The sequence below is a fragment of the Echeneis naucrates genome, chromosome 10, assembly GCF_900963305.1.
Source record: "Echeneis naucrates chromosome 10, fEcheNa1.1, whole genome shotgun sequence".
Taxonomy (NCBI): domain Eukaryota; kingdom Metazoa; phylum Chordata; class Actinopteri; order Carangiformes; family Echeneidae; genus Echeneis; species Echeneis naucrates.
Window position 1 is genome coordinate 19,695,766 of NC_042520.1, and position 21,833 is coordinate 19,717,598.

The 21,833-nt window shown below is 40.1% G+C and overlaps 1 protein-coding gene across 4 annotated transcripts in view; it reads right to left on the reverse strand.

Annotated features, from left to right (window-relative positions):
- Window positions 1-1,403: 1,403 nt before the first annotated feature.
- LOC115049495 (misshapen-like kinase 1) overlaps window positions 1,404-21,833 on the reverse strand; it is a 57,336-nt gene continuing 36,906 nt past the window's right edge. For all 4 annotated transcript variants that reach the window (XM_029511740.1, XM_029511738.1, XM_029511739.1 and 1 more), the window contains 15 exons: window positions 20,447-20,517; window positions 19,213-19,292; window positions 18,495-18,568; window positions 18,227-18,321; window positions 17,436-17,520; window positions 17,087-17,251; window positions 15,721-15,829; window positions 15,439-15,594; window positions 15,059-15,202; window positions 14,336-14,470; window positions 13,642-13,742; window positions 12,148-12,297; window positions 7,734-7,893; window positions 7,269-7,408; window positions 1,404-6,718 (listed from right to left, as the gene is read on the reverse strand). In XM_029511740.1, coding sequence (XP_029367600.1) covers window positions 6,635-6,718; window positions 7,269-7,408; window positions 7,734-7,893; window positions 12,148-12,297; window positions 13,642-13,742; window positions 14,336-14,470; window positions 15,059-15,202; window positions 15,439-15,594; window positions 15,721-15,829; window positions 17,087-17,251; window positions 17,436-17,520; window positions 18,227-18,321; window positions 18,495-18,568; window positions 19,213-19,292; window positions 20,447-20,517 — 1,749 coding nt within the window. In that variant the 3' untranslated portion in view covers window positions 1,404-6,634. The remainder of the gene's footprint in view (window positions 6,719-7,268; window positions 7,409-7,733; window positions 7,894-12,147; window positions 12,298-13,641; window positions 13,743-14,335; window positions 14,471-15,058; window positions 15,203-15,438; window positions 15,595-15,720; window positions 15,830-17,086; window positions 17,252-17,435; window positions 17,521-18,226; window positions 18,322-18,494; window positions 18,569-19,212; window positions 19,293-20,446; window positions 20,518-21,833) is intronic.

Sequence of the window (21,833 nt, forward strand, 5' to 3'; positions counted from 1 at the left end):
CCAGCTATGACCCGGAATCAGATAAGCAGTAGAGGATGAATGAATGAATGATTGATTATACGTCTTCATGTACAGAGAGAGGTGTGTGTTGGCGGTCCTGCAGAGTAAACATGGTGTCTGAGGGAGATGGTGATGCTGGTTACTTTTCTCAACTTTACCCTTCAATCTATCTATCCCTCCTCTATCTAACTGAAATATACGAGGGACCATGAATGTACGATGTTTAAGCTGCCTTAAGGTCAACTTTCAATCATAATTAACTCAGAGCTGCTGAATGGCTCACAAACTGCAGGTGCCCACACAAAGTTAGGAGAATTTGGTACAATGGACAAAACTTACTGACAAGAGAAGTTAACAACTTATCTCAGATCACCTGCAAAAACTGAAAACAAAAGGCAGAAATGTTTCCAGTTTTTAGTCCATGCTTCGCTGTCATAGTGACCGTTACAGGAAATCTTTCTTGCCCAGGCCATCACTGTGCAATAACTCACTGCCATCAGGCAGACAGAACTGAACTCCCTGCCGTGTGGTTCAGTCACCTGTACCTGCAGACACTATCTGTTTTATTTGTACATTTTTTTTTCTTCACTCTGCTTACTTTGCTTTTCATTACTGGCATTATACATTACTAGCTAAAAGCAATTACATATATATTTTTATATATTTTCTATAGACTTTTGTAAATTCTGTATATTTCGCTCTTGTAAATATTTTTAATTTATGTTGTGCAGTTCGTCTATTATGTCTGATATCTGGCTGCTGTAACAGAAGAATTTCCCAGCTTGGGCTCAATAAAGTACTCTCTCTATCTCTCTATCTAGGTAACTACAAATGACCTATTTACCTATTTAGACTAATGGATTCTTTTTAGTCCCATTTTCGTGTCTGTGTTCAGGTTTGACTAACTCAGATTTTTGACGCTGATGTGATCTTAAGATGATATAAATTGAGGACATTTGACTTGTTAAAAATTGAAATTCCTTTGGTTTGGTTTGGAGATCAGTTTTAGTCATTAGGTGAGACTTGATTTCATAAAAATAATAAATGATTCTTTCCGCAGACTTTTATGGAAAAAAGAGATTGTACGTACTTTCATGATGGGAGTCGTAGGCCCGAGGAGCTTTAGCCATCAGGGCTGTCAGACATAGCCAGTGTTGTCATGAGGAGCTGTGCAGTTGCCTCAAAATTGTGCTTTGAACAAGTGGATTTTGTGCTCATTTGGAAATCAAGATATTCAGAGTTTCCTTCTGATGGTGCAACAGCTGTGCCGTCTGTCACAATCACACATTCAGTGTGTTCCATAGACAGAAGCTGTCAGTCTTTCAGGAGCTAACTGGATTGAAACGGAGATGAAACAGGGTGAGGGTTAGAGTGGAAGCAAACAGCAACACAACAGCACATGAATGAATTAAGAGATTTATTGTTTCACTGTCTTTTGCACCTTTACATGGAAACACAAGTTAGTGTGTTGTCCTCAAAGCAGAAGGGGTACAGTATATGATGCACCAAACACAGCTCCAGTGCAAGAAAATAAAATAATCATCTTTACAGTATGGAATGGAAATGTCTAAGGGAACATATTGTCATATATATATCTTTATAACATTTAGCTTTATATAATCTCAGCTTCTTATAATTTCCTGTGACTCCATTGAAATACTGACAGTAAATGTAAATTGTTGGCTAAATCTAAACTTTTTGAAAACATCACCGTCAACAGACACTAGTCTCCTTCAGTCATGATCGCAATGGGCCAACTGACGCAGTATCATTTTCGCAGGAAGATTAATTTGGTCGAATGTTGGTGTAGATGTCTATCCAAGCCTGTCTAACACTCTCCTTCTCTACAACATCCGCAGTCCTCTGCCTCCTTCCCCTTGTCATGACCATCGTTACTTAGTCCATCGATCCACTTGCGCTGCTCTCTGCTGCAGCTCTGGCTCTGGGAACACATTAAATCCATTTTTATTTTTCCACCTTTCTCAGAAATTCATGTTAGTCATTTTAGGTAAGAGTCTTTTTGATTTTGAAGTTGTGGATCTAGATTTAACATCAACAGCAGTGGCAGCGCAGGAGGTGGAGTGGTTAGCGTGTATTCCATGTCATGGCAGTGTCCTGGGTTCGGTTTGGACCAGGACCTATGCTACAGGTCATTCCCTTCTCTCTCTGCCTCTCCCTATGAAATTTACCCCCCACCCCCTCACCACAAAACGAAAAAAAAAAAAAAACAAACAAAAAAAACAATCAACATTCGCATTCCCTCTACTCGGTGACTCAGGCCACCAGCTACCTCCTCTAACTGTCCTTCCTTTTGCAGACTGAAAACCAGCTCCCAATCTGCATCACACCCACCCACCCACACAAACAAACACTTTCTGCACAGCTCGTCCAGACTCCTGCTCATGGCCAGGCTGTAAAATAACAGTTGTAGCACTTAAAGCAAAACTGATTTCTCCTCTTAATTACTATGCATTTGATCAGTTCAACGCTCAGAGGGCTTTGTATCTACAGGTGCTCACTGAGGCTAACGTTAGAAAAGTTTAAATAGATCTTTGATTGCGTGATAGAAAAGACTCTTTTTCAAGCCTGGGCTTATGTTACACTTTTTTAGCATTTACAATTATTCAGTGAATCCCTAATCTTGCTTTAAAAGAACATTCCACTTCAACAAATTGCAATAAAAAGAAAGAAAGAAAAAAGGGTTGGAACAAGGTTTTCTGACACTGTTAAATTGAGAAATCAATTGTTTGTTGGCACATCAAAACACAATGTTGTGCGTCAAAGGAAATAGCATCTCAGATATATGACAGAGACATGGCACATTGTGGATAAATAATGCTGATCATTTTTTGGCAATATAACATTTAGACTAGTGCACTTTTGAAATTCTCCTCTGCCTGCATTGCAATGGAGCCAGTGTATCGGAGAGAACGGGACATGAGGACACAGAACTGGAGGGCAAGAAAGGTAGAAAAAAACCCCTGAGGAAAAGCAGTGGAGGGAATATCGGGTGGCTTGTTGACAAAGTGAGAGGAAAAGAGTTGATGGGAGAGCTGGCCCAGCGAGTCTGAAACATCATCCTAGCCAGTGGAAGGTGTAGGAGGAAGTACAACACTGTCTCTCTCATTAGTGATACAGCTACAGCTGCAGAACAAAATGGAGCCGTGATGATGTAAAATCAGAAATATCCTCATCGGGTGAACCAGAAATACACACATCACCGAGTTTGACACTGGCTCTGGTTCACTTGCTTTTTATCACGATGGCTTTTTGTGGAGCAGTAGAAAGAAAATAAACACATTTTCTTAACAGTACAAACTAAATAAATTGATGATCACCATAATATAATCACACAGTTATATCTGTTGTAATCGATCTAATACATTTTTGCTTTATATTTAGGGATTTAAACTAAGTTGGCGTTAACATTCATACAAATTTTGACATAATTAGTTATCAACTGACAGAAAACAAAAGTAAGAAAGAAACTGTTCTTGAGAGAAGTAATGAGATTATTATTTGTAAGAATGAACTCTAGCTCTACGACCAGAGGGAGCTGAATTGAAAAGTGCAGCAAATAAAAGCTTCTTCCTGTACAGTGGACAGATGGAGGAAGCACTGTGGTGGTTTAGGACCAAATTAAGTCTGGCCTGGTGTCCCATGTGGACTCCAGGATCTTGCTTAGGATCCCAGGAACTGACCAGACCCGGCCAAACTAACACAGCGCCTGACTCAAAACTATTCAAATGATATATCCTGCTGCAGGGAGAGAAGTATGGGATCATAGGAATACACCGTCTAAACACATACGTCATCTTTACTTCGCGGAGCTTCTGTCGGTGTGCGAGCCAATTTTATCTTAGCCACATGCTAATCAGAAACTCTGCATGATTTACACAGTTTTAAAACAATCCGCCTGTGTCTGTTAGCCTGTCAGTATTCATTTCTATTCCTGTATTTCCACACATTTAGTCGTGTTAAATAGCTATCTGGTCTGGTGGTTTGGTCGCAACTTAGCAAAAGACAATTATCAGTAAATTTCATTTTCCAGTTTAAATTATTCTCACAGAACCAGCTGCAATATTTCTACCAAGACTATAATAAAAACCTAGAACTCCAAGTGTCACTGGATATAAAACATTTGTTGCAGTTTGCAATGGCACAAAACAGCAAGAATATAAATCGCTGGAGAGTAAGTAAGCTGTTTAAGCTACATCTGACAAAGGAAAAATTGATATAGGGCAAATGGAATAAACAGATTTGAAATTCACATTTGAAGGTAGAAACCAATTATAGCGTAGTCCTGTGTAAAATACACGTAAGGTATTAAACAGAAGAATTCTAGCAATATTAACTTGCGAAAACACATCAGCTGCAGGGGCGGGGGGGCGGTCTGTTGATTTTGTATATTACATGACAATATACCCCAAAGCATATGAGTTTTGCAAATATAGATGATTTCTGTCAGCGCTTCATCTTTCCAACATTATTCAGATGTCAAATCAAATTGTCAGTTCTGATTTGTAAGCATCTCATGTATCTCACACAGTTAAGACTCAAGGAAGCCAAAATATTAAAGCCTTGATCTTTGGTTTCTTGCTTTGAAGCTCATTGTGTAAATGAATAAACATATGAACAATTTATACAACTGGGCATTTTTATTTTTAAAGCCCATTCCTTTGCATTAATTCAGATTTGGCATCATGAAATAAAATTTAACTTCTTAAGGCGACCTATTAAAAAAAAAAAAAGGGCGTTGCTCGTGTAAGATACAGATCTAAAGCCGAAGGCTAGCAGTGATATATTCAATACTGACTGCAGGGTGGCTTTAAACGTTCCCCACTTTGAAACATAAAAATCACCTCAATGTCTGATATCCTGCTGATATCACATAAAGGTGGCCATTGTGCAAAGAGCCTGACTAATACATGTTGGCAGAAAATCGACCACAAAACAGAAAGTCACATGATGCATTTTTTGATCCTGAATGTCTTCAGTTCAGGTCGGTAAACTGGAACATGAGCCTTCAAGTTCACTGTCAGTAGCTCATGTCCATATTCACAAACCTTTCAAGATCACAGACAAAACATGTACAAACTCTGCTTTGTGGTGGAGTTTCACATTCATAAGCCTGTAATTCATTACACATACATAAAGATGGCTTGTCAATTATAGAATATTTAGAAAACAGTGCTTCATACAAGATTATACACACCCTAAACTGTACAAAATAGATTCAGGAAAACAGAAACGCATTCATTGGCTGTTGAATTGGAGTTGTTGTAGTTCCACTTGTGCACACTGTTTCTGTTGTACACAATCATAATGGCTCCTAGTGAAAAGCTCATAGCAGCTTGTGAGGTCCTAATTATTTAATAATAAGACTAAAATAAAATGGTCCAATAGAAGACAAAAGAGGACTGGTCCCAAGCAATCCAAGTTTTTTTTTTTTTTTTCCTTAATTGGCAACTGATTTCAGGGCAAGCTGAGCCCTGAGAAAGAAGATGACTTACTGCCCATAATTAGGAGCAGAATGACCTGATTTATATTAATAAGAGAACTATGACTTGTACATTACAATCTTGACATTTAGCCCTGTATTTTATAGTTACAGGATACAGTTTAAAAGAACTGAGTGGATCTATCGCGATAGGACGTTATATCACTTACTGTTGTCTAGGGAAGAAAATGTCACTTTGGACAAAACAACAAAAATCTTGAGAAGCAGTAGCAACAAAATGAGGAGTGATATAGAGTAGTTGTCCTGCTTATTCCACTATTTTGACCCAGTTCAGTCTCTGAAATACCCAGACGAGGGAATGAGGTTGAGGAACAACTTCTGTTGTTCAAGTTTTCACCCTGTAGAGATGAAAAGGAAGCAGTGGATCCAGCAGCTGAATCACGGACACAGCCAGGCAATCAAATAGGATGATAACTGATGTACAGATAATTAGATGACTAACTGATGGAAAAAAAGAGCAGAAGGTTTAACTGATCCAGGGGGGATGAGATGAAAGTGGAGCAAAGTGAACTGACTGTTGTGGTCTCCTGAGATGACAGATGAGCTGAGGGGGATCTGGAGGGCAGATGTTGATCAGTGATCTTGTGCCATTAGGAATCACTTCACAATTAAGTCCCAGTTTTGCTTCTCAGGAGATCTTGGGGCAAAATGAATTTTCGTCACATTGGTGCAGTGATGGTTTTAGGAAGGGCAGCTTGAGGTAACTACGGAGACCAGGGGTGTGTAAATGCTTAAACGCATGAGATGCTGTACCTGGAAGTGGTATCTTTGAACTCCTTCATGTGCAGGTGCAGTAGGAGAAAACCTTTGCTGTTTCACACTGGATATTAGGTCCAGATTCCACAAAATGGAGCTGCTGAGGGAGCAATGGTCCAGGCTTCAGTAGTCAAAGCCGATGTGATGGGCTCAAGGATGAAGTCGTGATCAACTCAACTCACTCATTTAAAAAACTGAACACGATGGATCCTGGGATATTTAGCTGATCCTTGGGGAAACCAACTGCCATTGGAGACCCACACTAGTCAGCTCAAATATTAGAAGGCATCACGAGTTGAACCCAGGTTAATGAAGGCAGGCATCACAAATCGATCCCACAGTTCACAGGTCCAGTCGTTACCAGCTGAACAGCGAGTTTTGTCCCAGAGTCATGAAGTAAATCTGACTGCTGCCTCCCGACTGCACCGAGGCGAAAAACACCTGGGGCAAAGAAACAGGTTTAGGATCAACATCCTCCTTGTCAGGCTACATTCAGCTACATCTCACAGCCTTCTTCAGTTGTTAAGCATGAAACTTTGGCTACGTGACAGTAAACAGCTGTCTGCTAAAGGGATGCCAAGATGTATCTGAAATTTCCAAAGGATTATTTCCTCTATTATTTTGTACTTTTATGTCTGTTAGATAGGATGGTATAGTGGAGCAGAAGATGAGGGTTAGATCAGGTACAGGAGGAGTATTTTTTCTGTCTTGAACAGTTACTGATACTATTAGTTACTGATACTATTTATAATTCTGTGTAATTTAATAAAAGCTAATTCAGTAAAATGTAACACACCAGCATATTTAAAAAAATATTCTATTGCAATATGAGTCCAACAAATTTTAAACACCCGACTTGAACTTATCATGGCGGCCGGACCGTATCACTCAGCTTTAGTTTGATTTTAATCATGTAAAATACCTTGTAATATTTGATGATGAATGAATTTGGACATAAAGCTCTCTGTCTTGGCTTCACATGTGCTCCTACCTTGTCATTTCTCTCACAAAGAAACTTGAGTTTCTGGGCCTTTTTGTGCATGAAAACTCCCTCCAGGTTTCCTGTGTTGGCAGACCTCAGTTCAATGGCCTTTTCTCCCCAACCCATCACCTGGTTAGACTGAAGGTAGGCTAGAGAGAGCGGGAGAGAGATAGAGAGAGATAACTAAGGCATGTAGAAAATAGGACTTTAAAGTGTGCAGATGTGTGAGAACCTACAGCTGGACTAATGACCTACCTACTTCCTCACTTACACACACACACACAAACTGTATCTCTACATGTTTTATTTATAGCCCACCGTGCCCCAAATGTGTCTCCACTGAATCTGGTTTAGGGAAAGTTCTCAGAGCTCAACAGAGCTGCTGATCTAGATTCAGTTCAAGCAACTACTTTCCTGTTTCTGTGCCAATATGTGTGCTTTTTGTGTCTTTGTGAGTGCATGAATGAAACTTACCAACTGAAGCAGGCATCTCCCCCCACTGCAGCACTGTATCCTTGGTGATGCGGCCGTAGGTGTCGATGTAGACGCCCTCGTCTTCGTAGCAAACCAGAACCTCTGTTCCCGCGCTGTTTGGCAAAATGATGATGGCATGGGGACGGATGGAGCCCTGGATCTATGAAACAAACACACAGGTTATCAGATCCAAAAATCAAGCACCTTATGCATTACTGAAAATGTTGCAATGTTGTGCACCCAAGACCCAGAAGGATAAGTGGTTGAAAAAGAGTGAAAACATTTTGTGAACTCTTTTTGCATGAGAGCTGACAGTACAGTACATTCAAATGTTTTCTGATAATGTTTTCAGTTGCAGGACCAGAGAGCTAGGTCCAATTCTTCAGACAACCCCATTACAACCCACCAAAGTGAAAAAAGTTTAAGGTGCAAGTCCACAGAGATTGACCACAGAATCAGAGTTAGGAAAAGAACCATAAAGAGAGATTTGGGAGGGCGAGAATAGATTTTCTGACCAGAAAGAGTTGAGACTTCTTTATTCATTATAAAAAGGGATGTCTTTGAAGTGTGAAGATTATTCCATTTGAACTTTCAGTGCATGTACCTTCATGGGATGCAACCACAATCCGAAAGGAGTCAAAAACTAACCAGTTTATCCAGGAACCACAATTTATACAAGCAGTTCAGAAGGATTGTTTAGAAGCATTTAAGTAACTGGTTTAGAAACATTTATCTAACTAGCTCAGAAACCATTAATGAATCAGTTTAGAAACATTTAACTAACCAGTCCAGAAATGTTTCCCTTACTCTAAGAGAAGCGTATTTAACAAAAGCACAGCTATTTCTCCGCAGAGCTCATAGACCATTCTGGACCACATCATAAACGCTTACTGAACAAAGTCAGGAATACGCAATTATCCAGAAATGTTCTAAAATTCATCATTAAAACTGGTCAAAAACATTTTCAAAAGGGTAGCAAACCAAAAATATATTTCATTAAAACATTTGAAATAACAATACAATTCCTTAATTAATCTTCTTTCTAGGAAGAAATGTCTCAAGTCGGCAAAATGTTCCTGCAAGAAAAAATGTAACTCTGCAGCGTGAAAAACAACAGGAAATCCCTTCCACAACAAAGGCTCCACCAGAAAAAAGGAGCTGTTGACAGCCTGGCAATATATTCAGTGCAATGCTACACACAGTGTTATACATATAGCTTCATACGTTACCAGAGTGTGAGCCACCACAATCCTGAGCATCAGAACTGGCATCCACAGACGCAACGCGATCTTAATCCTCTGCCTTGGAATCAGCATTGTTACATACTTTGCGGGTAACAATAAGGGATGCTTGTGTGTCTGTGCGTGTTGGTTTCTTTAAGTGGGTGAGCTGTGCATTGTATGTGTGAAAGTGAGCCGTGTGTGAAAAGCTTATGACAGTGACAAAGAAAAATAAATCAGTGTTGCTTGTGGAGGCGTTTTACTGCTGATGCAAGTGGGTGTGTGTGGGCAGATGTGCAGGTAAGAAGAGAGGGCGCGCGTGTGTGTGCAAATGAGCGTGTATCAGAGAGCAGTGAAGAAAAAGCCTGGGAGTGTGAAGTGTCCACAAGAGCACTCGAACAAAGTGAACTATGAGCACATTGAAGTGAGTGGGTTTAAAGGAGCACAGTGGCTGAATGTGTGTGTGTGTGTAAGAGAGAGCGTTGAATGGATGTGGAAGAGGGAAAAGGAAAAAAAAAAAAAAAAGCAGACGCTGGAGCATTGAAATGATATCACAGCAGCAGTAGCAGTATAAGGCACCGGTGTAGTGGGCAGCTGTGTGAAGACTCGCTTAATATACCAGAGGATGTGGTGTTTGGGGGGGGGGGACTCAACGGGAGCAAGAACAGGTCAGAACACAAACTCACACACACACACACACACACACACACACACACAGTTAATGATCATGGGACAGTAGGAAGTATTTTTAGATTGTATTTCTCTCTTCCTAAGTCCCTCCCTCTCTCTTTTTCTCTCACACTAACATCCCCTTGCTTATAGAAAGTAGCACACATTAGAGGTAGCTTGGGCAGAGAGTGTGTGTGTGTGTGTGTGTATGTGTGTGTGAATGAACGAAATGTATAGGCGTTTGCCTCCATCAAGCAGACAGGTAGCAGGAAATAAAGTCCCAGTCTCCCCTTCATCAGCTCCAGCATTGAATCAGGGCCAGAGGCGTTTTTTTAAAAACTTAAGATGTCACAGGGAAGTCTTGACCAACTGGATATAAAATTTTATAACGTCTTTATTTTATCCTTTTCATCCAATTCTATTGTGTTTCATGGTATTGCCTTTCATCATGAAGTGGTCATGAGCGGATCAGAAAACCTGCAGTGAGCTGTTTGATGCAGCACTACAGATGACCGGCTGCTGGGTAAACTTCACTGTGACCTGCTGTCGAGAGGAAAGCCACTTGCACCATGTGCAGCATGAAATCAGATCGCAGTAGCTTGTGGCGTGATGGAAAAGGGCAGATTATTGACTGACATCTTTATTGTTTGGCTGCACTGTAGGCTGACACAGCAGTTGGTCCTAAGTCATAATTACGATGCTCAAAGAGGGCTTCCACAGTTTAAGGCCGCACCAACACCAACCAGCAAATCAAAGGTTTTAGGTCCTTATTTCTCCAGCCACCCACTGAAGACCTTATCTTTGGACAACATTTAAACAAATCTGTACAGTGCACAGATGGTTCTTGGAAAAAGCAGACAAATAACAAGACTTTACAGTGGAAATGCGGGGGGTGCATTTCACATGAGAAGACATTCTAAAGCAAAATGTTTCAAATCTAATGCGTAAATATCGTTAACTTCAAGACTCTCAAGTTCTCTAGAGATGTGACAGGATCTACGTGTGAATAAGATTCACCAGAAGCTAGAGTAGGTTTAACAAGCGCACATATCGCATAGGAGAAAGAAAAAATGACCAGCTCCATCTCTCACTGTATCTGCAATGGGCGATTTGTTCCCATTCAAAGACACAGCTTCATTAAGTATTCATTAGTTTTAACGTCATTTGCAATGACGTTAATACTTGTAGACGTTAGAAGTATTAAGAAATAAAAAGTACTGTATTCTGCTCCAGACAGTTATATAAATAACATCCACTAAATACTAGATACTAAATTTCCTGTAATGGAACTGCATGCCTTAATCGCCATCCAGGTTTGTAAAATATTAGATTTCTCATTCCAAACTAAGATAACCTGGGTGCCTGGGAATCATGCTCTAATAAACTTGTATACTGTATGCATTCAAAGAAAGCCAGAAACAAGTACATTTTCAACGAGAAAACAATAAAATGACTTGTATATATTCATCAGCAGCATCTACTCAAGATCATGCTGAATCAGGATCACTTGATCAATTTCTAGTTTTTTCCAATAATTGGAAAACCATACATGGACTAAAAAAGACCGTTTCTGAACAGAATTGTGAACATGAGTCACAAAATCTTACTGTCAGCTCCACCTGCCCACGGATGGAACAGAGGGAGAGACACAGCCACACAGGGAATGAAAGTATGGCTAATGTATAAAAAGAGAAGATTAAAATAAGGAGAAAATGAGCAAATGAATTATGCCACAATGGAGGACTGAGTGGGAAGTGGAAATGGAGAGATGGGTGAAAGACGAAGAGAAAAGTGTTTGACAGCTGTTGACTGAGTGGGAGGAGAATGGAGGTGGTGGAAAGAGGGGAACTTGAGAAATTAAGTAGAGCAATGACTGACATCAGGAGACTGTGAGTGGGAGGAGGAGGAGGAAGAACCTCCCGAGAGCCTGCGAAGAGAGGTGAGATGGTCGAATAGAGAGATAACAGCTGATGGATAGGAAAAATGTAAAGCAGAAAAACAAAAACAAACTGTCTGTGTGGGTTTTGTATTCAGCAGCTACTAAATGTGTTCAACCCTAATGATCCTAAAGACAGCCAGTGTAAAATGTATTGAAATATTATTTTATGCAGTACAACTATACTAATATATATATATATATATATATATGTGTGTGTGTGTGTGTGTCTGTGTTAGAGGGACAGCATTGATGATTATTTTATTTTATTTTATTTTTTTACATTTCTGACTAAAGGTATTTTATTGTGTAATATTATTATCAGATGATGGTGACTCTAGTTTTCTCCTGATATCAGCTACAGTCCCATTTGGACCAATTCACAATATTAGTGCACTAGTTATGGGACTCAAGAGTGAGCATAACAGACATTTTTTTTTGGACGTTCCTTGAAACTGATGGATGATTTATTTTTGCTGAAGAATAGCTTTGTTGTGTTTACAATGTAATTAAATAATGTTCCATTAACTACCAAAAACATACGTATGCAGAGTATGTAAAATGTATGGCATAATGAGTAGAGTCTTACATGTGTAGGCAGGTAGAGGTCGTATGGTGTTCCAGAGTCAACATCGATGGCGTGGAAGCCGAACAAAGAGCCGTAGATGACCTTTAACCTTTGACCTTCTTCCACTGTCAGGTCAACAGACAGGGGTTTTTGAGGCAGAGACCTGAATGACTAAATAAAAATTAAAACAATAAGTTACCACTCACAGTTATTACCATTATTGATTGAAAAAGCGTGATAACAATAATCCACTACAACGGCACCATTTGCAATTAATCCGCAATAGCTTTGAAGAGCAGTGACATGTGAATGGGCGTGCCAACATAGTCACGCTATTTCCTCAGAACCAGACTGTCAAGTACATCTTTGGGCTTTATGATGAGAGAGGGTTAAAATAAATTACATGGCGTGGAGAAAAGTAGCGCAAGCCACAAAGGACATGGAGAAATGGGACACAGCTCTGCCAAGAGTCTGTGTGTGTGACTCATATAACCTGGAAGTATCGTGTGTGTGTGTGTGTGTGTGTGCGAGTATGTGTAAGTGTCCCTATTAAATTTTCCTTTTCATGTCTATCAGTGCTTTGACCTACATATGATGCATAAAGGACAGAGAGGACGAAAGAGGACATCGCTGTTAACCTGTCAGTGATTAAATCACTTAGGGATAATAAGATGTGACTGAAGAAATCAACTAGAATCAACTAGTCAAGCAGGTTCTGTATGTTGCTCCATGTAATTAAGTCATCTTATGTATTCATTTCAGACATGTCGCATTGTAATTGTTTGGTTTTCCTCAGCCTTGTTACACTTGTTACACAAAGGTTTCTTCATGAGTCACTGCTGTAATCTAGCATGCTTAGCAAAGTACGTTAGCTTTCCTAACTTGATCACAGTTCCCAGCTGCTAGAAATGGTGTGTGTGTGCTAGGAGTTTTCCACTTTCTAATTTTTTTTTGATATTCCAGGTTTTCCACTTTCAATGTGATTTAGTCAATAAGGAGAGCTGACCAAACGTAATTACTATTCATGATTTATTTTTGGACTGTGCTACTTGTGTCAATAAAAAACAAAACAAAACCACAGATCCATGTATAATGTTTTGTATGTATATGGTTTATAAACTGTCTCCATTCATAACATCCATCTTCTACCACTTTCCCATTTCTGGGTCGTGGGGCTGCTGAAGCCAATTCCAGCCAATGTTCCAGTCAAGGGGTGGGGTACGCCCTGGACAGGTCACCAGTCCATCACAGGGCCAACACACAAAGACCAACAACCACTCACATTCGCACCTGGGGAAATTTAGAGTCACCAGTTAACCTAAACATGTATGTCTTTGGATGGTGGGAGGGAACCGGAGTACCTGGAGGAAACCCATGCAGACACGAAGAGAACATGCAAATTCCACACAGAAAGGATCCAGGCCGGGAACTTCTTATTGTGGGGCAACAGCTCTAACCACTATGCCAATGTGCTGCCCCATTCATAACACATAATGTAAATGTAATGTTGCTAACCTTGAATGCCATGAATTTGTGGTAGGGTTTAGGGGCCCAGGCGTAAACCTCCACGGCATTCTTCAAGGCAATCACCAAGAACTTTATCTTTTCATAACGCACTGGAAAACAAGATCAACAGAAACACTTTAACATATCTATATCTGCTAAATCTCCAAAGCTCAAAATGACAATTTGTGGTTTTTCATGGGTGTAGCACTGAAAAATACTGCTCTTAATTACGCACTTGGCCATTAAGTACTTCAAATCAAATGTATTTATATAGCACCAAATCATAACAAGGTTACATCAAGGCACTTTACATATAGAGCAGGTCTAGACCAAGCAAGCACTTAGTAACAATGGCAAGGAAAAGCTTCCTTTAAGAGGCAGAAAAAAAAGGACTCAAAAGAGTTCAAAGAGGGCAGCCATCTGCCTCGACTAGTTGGGTTGAGAGAGGGAGAAAAGCAGAGGTAGTGAGAGAGATACAGTGAGGGCAAGCGTGAAGGAGAGGAGATGTGTGACAGATGGCTGCGGAGGGGCGCAGAAGCAGGAGGAGAGAGGATGCCACAGAAAATGCAAGCAAAACATACAGAGAACATACAGTGATTGCAACTGAACTCCTGCAGCAGCAGGTACTGAGCTGGAACATGGAGCAGAGATGATTCAGAACCTGTAGGACGGGGACAGGTGCTGAATCAAAGTGGGTACTTACCCACTTTATAGTGCACACAGCCCTCCAGGTCACCTACTGAGGTCCAGCCCTGTCTTTTCTCCACCTCTGGGTCATTATGGAGGATTTTATTCCTCAACCAGGACAGGTAGTACAGCCGGAGTTTGTTCTTTTTACCTAAAGACAGAAGGAATTGGATGGCGGGATGAAGAGGGGGACCACTGGTTAGGTGACTCTCTTGTGGGCAGCAATTATGCGATGATGGAAGCAAACATCTGTGCTAATTTAACTGAAATAACATGAATATTAAATTGATTAATGATTCAGGAAATATGAAATTTTCATGAGCAAAGTCATGCTTTCACACCAATGTGACTCCACACAGCTGAACAACACCATGCAATAAATGGGTTTTATAAATCATTGCTCAAGGGAAATGAGTGTTGGTGAAAGGAGGAAAACTAAAACTAATTTGTGATTTGAAATCTATTAATATTTATTTTGCATTTGTATAGCTTAATTCCCTTGCCATTATGATTGATATATTTGGGGAATTCACATAGTATCACTTGCAAATTCAAAGGAATTTAAAGAGAATCTTTGTCAAATAAGAAAGAAAGGCATGTAGAAAAAGCCAATTTCATTTTGAAAACAAGTGTCTGCTTCTTTGTCTCCTAAAAGACACCCGTGTGTTCTGAGCGTATGTCTGCAAGCTGAGTAGCTGACGTACTGGTGCATGTGCACATTTACCTCCATACCATTTACCTGATATAGTGATGAGTACATTGAGTCCCTCAAGCACATCCATCTGCTGAAATCTTCGTCTACTGATGAGAGAGTAGACTTTCCCCTGTCCACTTCGGTCCAGCAGCCACAGACCATTTTCTGTCCCCACCAAAAGGTTCACACCTGCAGAGCCAGACAAATCTTAAACCACAAGCAACAAGCTGTGCCAGACATCCATCTATCTGCTTAACACTGATGCATGCTAAAGTTATAAAATGGCAGAACACAATATGCAAGTGTGAAATATAAAATAGGCCATTGTCCACTGACAAGCAGCAAAGAATGTAGAGATATTAATTATATATGAATATATTAATCATCTATTTCTATGTATTATTAAGCACCAATAAAGTACAAACCCCATAGTCCAGCACAGAGAACCTCAGTGTTGAATTTCTTCTTGTACTTGCGGATCTCTGGAGTGTCGCTCTGTGGTCGAATGTTGGTTGGGTTCACATTTACCACCGAGCCCTTCCTGTGGTTTTCTCTCTTGATTGGGTCACCCTTACTGCCTGCTGTATGGGGGCAAACACCAAACAAAAACTAGTTTCTCTCTGAACTGCTGCATTCACTTCACTGGCTTAGTGCATCAAATGTGACTATATTTGCTGCATACTGTATGTGTGTTTAATTGTACTTACTAGGACTCTGTGGTGGTGATGATATAGGGATCAGTCTTGGATCGATGTAGGACAGAAAGGAGGAAGTGGACGATGTGGAAGTGTTTTGACCAGTAGGACTGCCGATAGCCTGATGAGTACAATGACAATACACACATTTGCTGTGTTGAATTGAATTTCAGATTTTTGCTTCATATTGAAAATAAAGCACTATTTGCAGCTTCATAGATCACCAACAACTCTCAGATTGGCTTGCTAAGTTTCCCTCTTTTAAAACAACAACAACAACAATGGCATGATTGGCAAACACATGACTGGCTAAGTGAGGACATTTCTGTTAAATGAACATCAGTACTTCCTCGGTAACATTAAAACAAATAATAACATTGTTGATAACAGTGTGCATGAAAACTGTGTAATTACTTCCCTCTAGTGAAAAAATATAACTGGTGCAACTGGTCAGAATGACTTCTTCTGACAATGTAAAACTGTCTTAGCAGTGGACGATGTTTTGATTATGTAGTTATTTTTTTTAAATTGTATTTAGAATCTGTTTAGATTATTGAGCCTGTCATCAAAGTTATATATCTTGACAAAATTAATTCATTTATCTTCACACACACATTAATGATTTAAAAGGTGACTTTTATTGTTTTAATTTATTTTTTATTAATTCATTCATCTTCTTTGCTTATCTATTTCCTGGTTGCAGGGGTTGTTGCAGCCAATCCCAGTTCACTCTGAGTGAGGGGCGGGGTCACCCTGGACAGGTTACCAGTCCATCACAGGGCCAACACACAGAGACAGACAGAGACCAACAACCACTCACACTCACATTCACAACTACAGGCAATTTAGAGTCACAAGATGTCTTTGGACGGTGGGAGGAAACTGGAGTACCTGGAGGAAACCCACACAGGCCAGGACCCGAACCCACAACCTTCTCATTGTGAGGCAACAGTGCTAACCACTATGCCACTGTGCTGCCCCAAGGCGAAATTCCCAAAACATAATGATTTGAGAGAAAAAGAGGTATTCACCAGAATCAATAACTTTTCATAACAGACTTTCTGTAGCAGAAGTGTTGATTAAGTAACATTTTTTTCTAATCACCCACTCAGCAGTTGCGCAAATCTAATGACAACTGTGAGGAATAAGGAATGAAATAAAAAAAGAAATAAATAAAAATAAATAAAAAATCAATCAATAGCAGCATGGGTGGTTCAGTATATTTCGCAGCATCTCAGGCTTGATTCCCATGCAGAGGCTTATACTGATCTCTCTCCCTACTTCCTATGGGCCTCTCTGCTCTTCACTGTCTAAATAAAGGCATGAAAAACCCAAAAAATGTAAATACATATGCTGTGTTTGTGTTTTCTATTCTTACCACACTGTCGTTCAGTTCCTGATGTGTGGGGCATCGAGGAGCAGTGGGCAACTGTGAGTAGCTTCGCTGCTGTTGGCCCAGCAAATTATGGGTAGGACTGGAGGAAGAGGTTTTCTGCAGAAGGTCGGGCAACAGGTAGGTATCATCTGATCCAATCCTAGAAATCTGCACAACATAAACGCACACACACAAAGTAATTACTAAGGCTGCTAAGCATTCTCAATTTAAATGTGCAGTTTAACCAGTCAAATGACAACCTTTTTCCTACGTGTTTCTGTCTTCTGTGGTTCAAAGGTTCCTGAAGGATTTTGGCACTCACAGTGTGTGTGTGTGTTTCTGTGGACGGTACCTTGTTAAGATTGTGGTGAGGCTGCAGGACAATGCCGTCAGGTATTCCTCTGAAATATTTCCCTTTCCCGTTGGACAGGCCAGACCTTGGAGCACACAGATACATCAAAGTTTTAGAAAACAGTCTGTCGTCAGGTTTTGCAATAACAGTAATAACCAGGACCACATCATCCTTAGTATCACATCACAGTAAAATCAAGGCAGAGTAAATTCATAGAGTTGGCAACCTATTACAGATTTATCTTTTCCCATCTTAATTTTCAAGCTAAATAGACCCATGGGGTAATTCTATAGTTGAATATTTGCTGTATTTCAAAAGTGTTTAAGTATAATGGGTAAAACTTCATTTGTCAACGGAGTTGAAAAATTAATCGAAATATGGCCAAGTACAATATCCATGATGCAATTGTTTCATTGGGCTAAAATGTGTCAGGAAATACGGTACATGAAGCATTGAGTTAGTGAAAATGAAACTGAAAATTTTCAAATTCACTGAAACTAAATTCTGACTCACAATCACAGTCAATGTCAAAATGATCTCACTGTGATTGTTGTGTGTATCAAATTTGTTAGTGTGCAGCAAGACTTAGCAGATTGTGTTAACATTAAACAGGTTGTGTTTAATGTTTTCTACAGCAGGGAAGTTTTTTTGGCATTTCACTGGATAGGACAGACGAGAACGACAGGAAATGAGACGGAAACTGTTCAGAGCATTTACGCTCATGTAGAACCCTTCATCATCACAATACAGTAAACACAAGGCAAGTATTGCACCGATGATAGAGACCCTACCTGTTCCACTCTTCATCATCACTGCTGCCGACCTCATCACTGGACGACGAGTATTCTGTGGCTTTGTTGAACCGGCCCAGCGCAGGTTTTATGCCCTGCAGGATGGAGGTGAGGAACAATAAGAGTAAATGAGGTGAGAACAAGCAAATGAAAAGGAAAATCAAGCATAGACTATATACTCCCAAAGCAGAGGTGCCTAGAGTAAAAATAGGACCAGTTTTGTAAAATTTGTGCTCAAGGTTCATGAGACCCAGATGGTTTTTCTAACCTGTGTATTTTCCTGAGTGTTCCTGTGCTGCTGCGGACGGTATTGTAGAAGAGGACTCTCAGGCTTGAAATAACCTAAAACACACACATACAAACATGGACAGATATTCGTAGCAGTGATGGGCTGAGAATACCCACAGGTAAGTGGTGAGAGGTAGAATTACCATGAGCAAGCAACACCATTATCGAAAATGGCAAACTTTCCTGACCTGTAATAATAAACAAACAGCAGTATATTCGGGCCTCTCTCTCCTCTGTATTATTGTTGAGCTATTTTGAAGTGGTGGCACAACGAATTTAGCATAAAGGCTGAGGACTGCATGCACCACACACACACATACACACATAAAAGGAAGAATCTAAACAGAGAAATAAGTGTGGTGGTCCATAAAGCTCAACCAGCTACAAATAAAGACAACACATGCAGACAAAATCATCTTCATCATTTGGAAAATATATTTACTACAACTGCTCTCAACACGACCCAGCAGAGAAATATATCTTCTATCTGAATCTATCTGAAGAATTTTTTTTTGTTAGGGAAACAAAGATGCATAATACATCCAAGTGTATCCCAGTCAGGTTTATTTGACCTAAATCCAGTTGACATAAAATTAATTTCAGCTCTTAGACCCTACCAGATAATTTTTTCACTTTGTGGGGTATAGGTTCACTCTTTGAACAGGAGTTTATGCAAAAGAGAGAGGCTGCACACAGACCTGGGTGGCTGCCGCTGCTAGAGGAGCATCCATGAGGCACAGACCTTCCACTTTTATCTGCCAGAGCTGCTGGACTGCCACTAGATGGAGAGAAAGACACACACAGTGACACAGGTAGGTACATTTAAATCAGGATCTTGACACAAGCGCTCATAACTCCCACTGGCTGAAAAAAACAAAACAAAAACTCTGCTCACAGCAAGGCATAGTTACAAGTCAACAATCACAAGTATTGCCAACTTTCAGCTTTAGGCTACACAGCTCAGCTTTATTAAGTCAAGAATTATTATGCTATTTGACCACTGTTTGACATAGCAGAAAAACTCAATTTTGATGTTGATTCCAGACTCCATGATTGTTGTAGACATGGGGGCTTTTAAGAAAACCACAAAGCTGAAATGTTTCTTTGTGTGTCAGTCCTTTATAAGTTGTAGTTAAGTATATAAATACTAGTGCGGAAGTCATATGTTATGAGCAGACCAATAGTTAGAGGAGGTAAAACGACAAGAGTGAAGTGATGTTTGTTTGTTGTTGTTAGACTCAAATAAAGAATACATAGAATTACATGTTCTTTAATCCATTCCACAAAAACCTTTCAAGTGTCACACTCTTTGACTGGCTATCATTTGGTGCTAGACGGTTGGTTTATCATAATTTATTAACTGCCTGCTGTGGCTGAAAGCAAAACTTGGTGACAACAGTAGTGAATCCAAAGCAAGGAAAAGAAGACACAGTGGCCCACAGAATGTGTGCAATGGCGGCTGCAGAGTGTCTCAGCTTCCATTTTTAATATGCTAGCTGACACACTGCCTGTGCAGAATGTGTGCATCTCACCTCTCATGCATCATTTTGACATCATAGCAACAATGTTTCCCAAAAGTGACCTTTTCTACTGCAGTCTCTTTGTGTTGCCTGAATCTAATATGTGTGAAATGAAAAAATATAAATTTATTTCTTCACCAATTTTGCAGATAGACAAAATAAATAAATAAATAAAAAATTAATTGAAATTAAAGGGAAATTCAGGAACCCTGCAACTCTGTCTAATGCAGAGAGATAGAACAGACAGGGCCAGTGACGCAGCAGAAGCACATCTAGTCTGAATTTTAGGATGTTGTTCATGAAAGCAATACTTAGTCACTACTCATGTGCAGACTAAAGCTTTCCTCATAAGTCACATGTTCCTGTGTATTGTTTATGTGTGAAGGGTGACCAAAGTGTTGAGGTGCTGTACCTTGAAGCGACCCTCTTGTGACCCATCACCAGCTCTCTGCAGTAAAACTTAGAGGTGGTGCGTTCTGGTACCTGAAGGGCACAAGAAAAATGAAGTCACACTCATTTGGTTCATGAATACACAAAGATGGTGGTCCCTTGGTGTTCTTTAGTGCTTGTTGCAACTTTCATAGCTTTTAAAGGGCTCTTTACAAGGATTTCATGTCCAACCAGCAGGGTCTCAGCTATAAAAGCTTGGATAACACTTTGAGAAATATATTTTATGGGAATCCAACAATTTTTAAATCTTTAAATTTCAGTTCTGCTTCTTAACACTCTAAACCGTGTCCAAATCTTGTGCCCATGTGTGGAAAGATCAGGAGTCAGTGATATTTCTCAGCAGCAGTAGATTTGAAATACGACAAGAGCAGTTTTGTGAAGTCAATACTAGACTGTATCAGTCAACACAAGAGCTGAAAACTATTGTTTCATTTAAGTGAAATTTTCAGCATCTGATTCTTCTCAGACTGTCTCTACCCACCAGCTGGTGACCTTTCAACCTCCCATCTCCTGGGTCATATGACCTAATTTTAGGGAGGAAGACACACCCAGCGGGAAGAGAGACGTGGTAATACCTATCATTCTCTGACAAGTTGCCCACATCCTGGATCTGCCGCCATGAAACAAACACACAGACATACCAATCCCAAGCTTGGTGTCTGTTTCCTGTCTTCTGTTGATGCAGGCACACAAAGCTTACTGCAATGTTTTTTAAACCAGTGCTTGTTGGCGATGACAAATCTCTTAAGAGCAACATGTGGTGCTTTTTCAGTGAGTGCGAAATTATATTTTGTTACAAGCCTGGTGGAAGTTATACGTTTTGAAGTCCACTCCAGTCTCTTTTAGCAGCTCCAGTCAGCACAGTGCAATCACAGGAGAAATTATTGCATTATTAACCGCCCCATCGACTCCATGTGGCCTCCTGTTAGCTCAACAACATAGCAAACTGAACTTTATTGGGCTGTCCGCCCTTCTCTGTCGTAGTTATTAGTTGTTTTATCAGGTCCACATGGTGTTGAGTTAGTAAATACACCTATCTGCATATTGTCTTTATAAAATAGTTAGTGGGGGAAGTGACATCAGAAGGAGAGAGACAGTGAGTGATTTGTTTTGGAGTGTGCAAGCTTTTTTTTTTTCATGACTTTCACAAAGTTAGATTAAGTTCACGGCACTTCATAACAACCCTCGAGGTAAAGCATAAACACAGATCAACAGCATGCCAACCCCATACTGCGTTCACCACTTCCCTTGCTTGGCGTGATGCAGGATATGTAATACACAGAAACACATTATGCCAACCTCATGTGATGCAGGCTGCATCCTGTGACCAGAATGACAGCAACAACAGG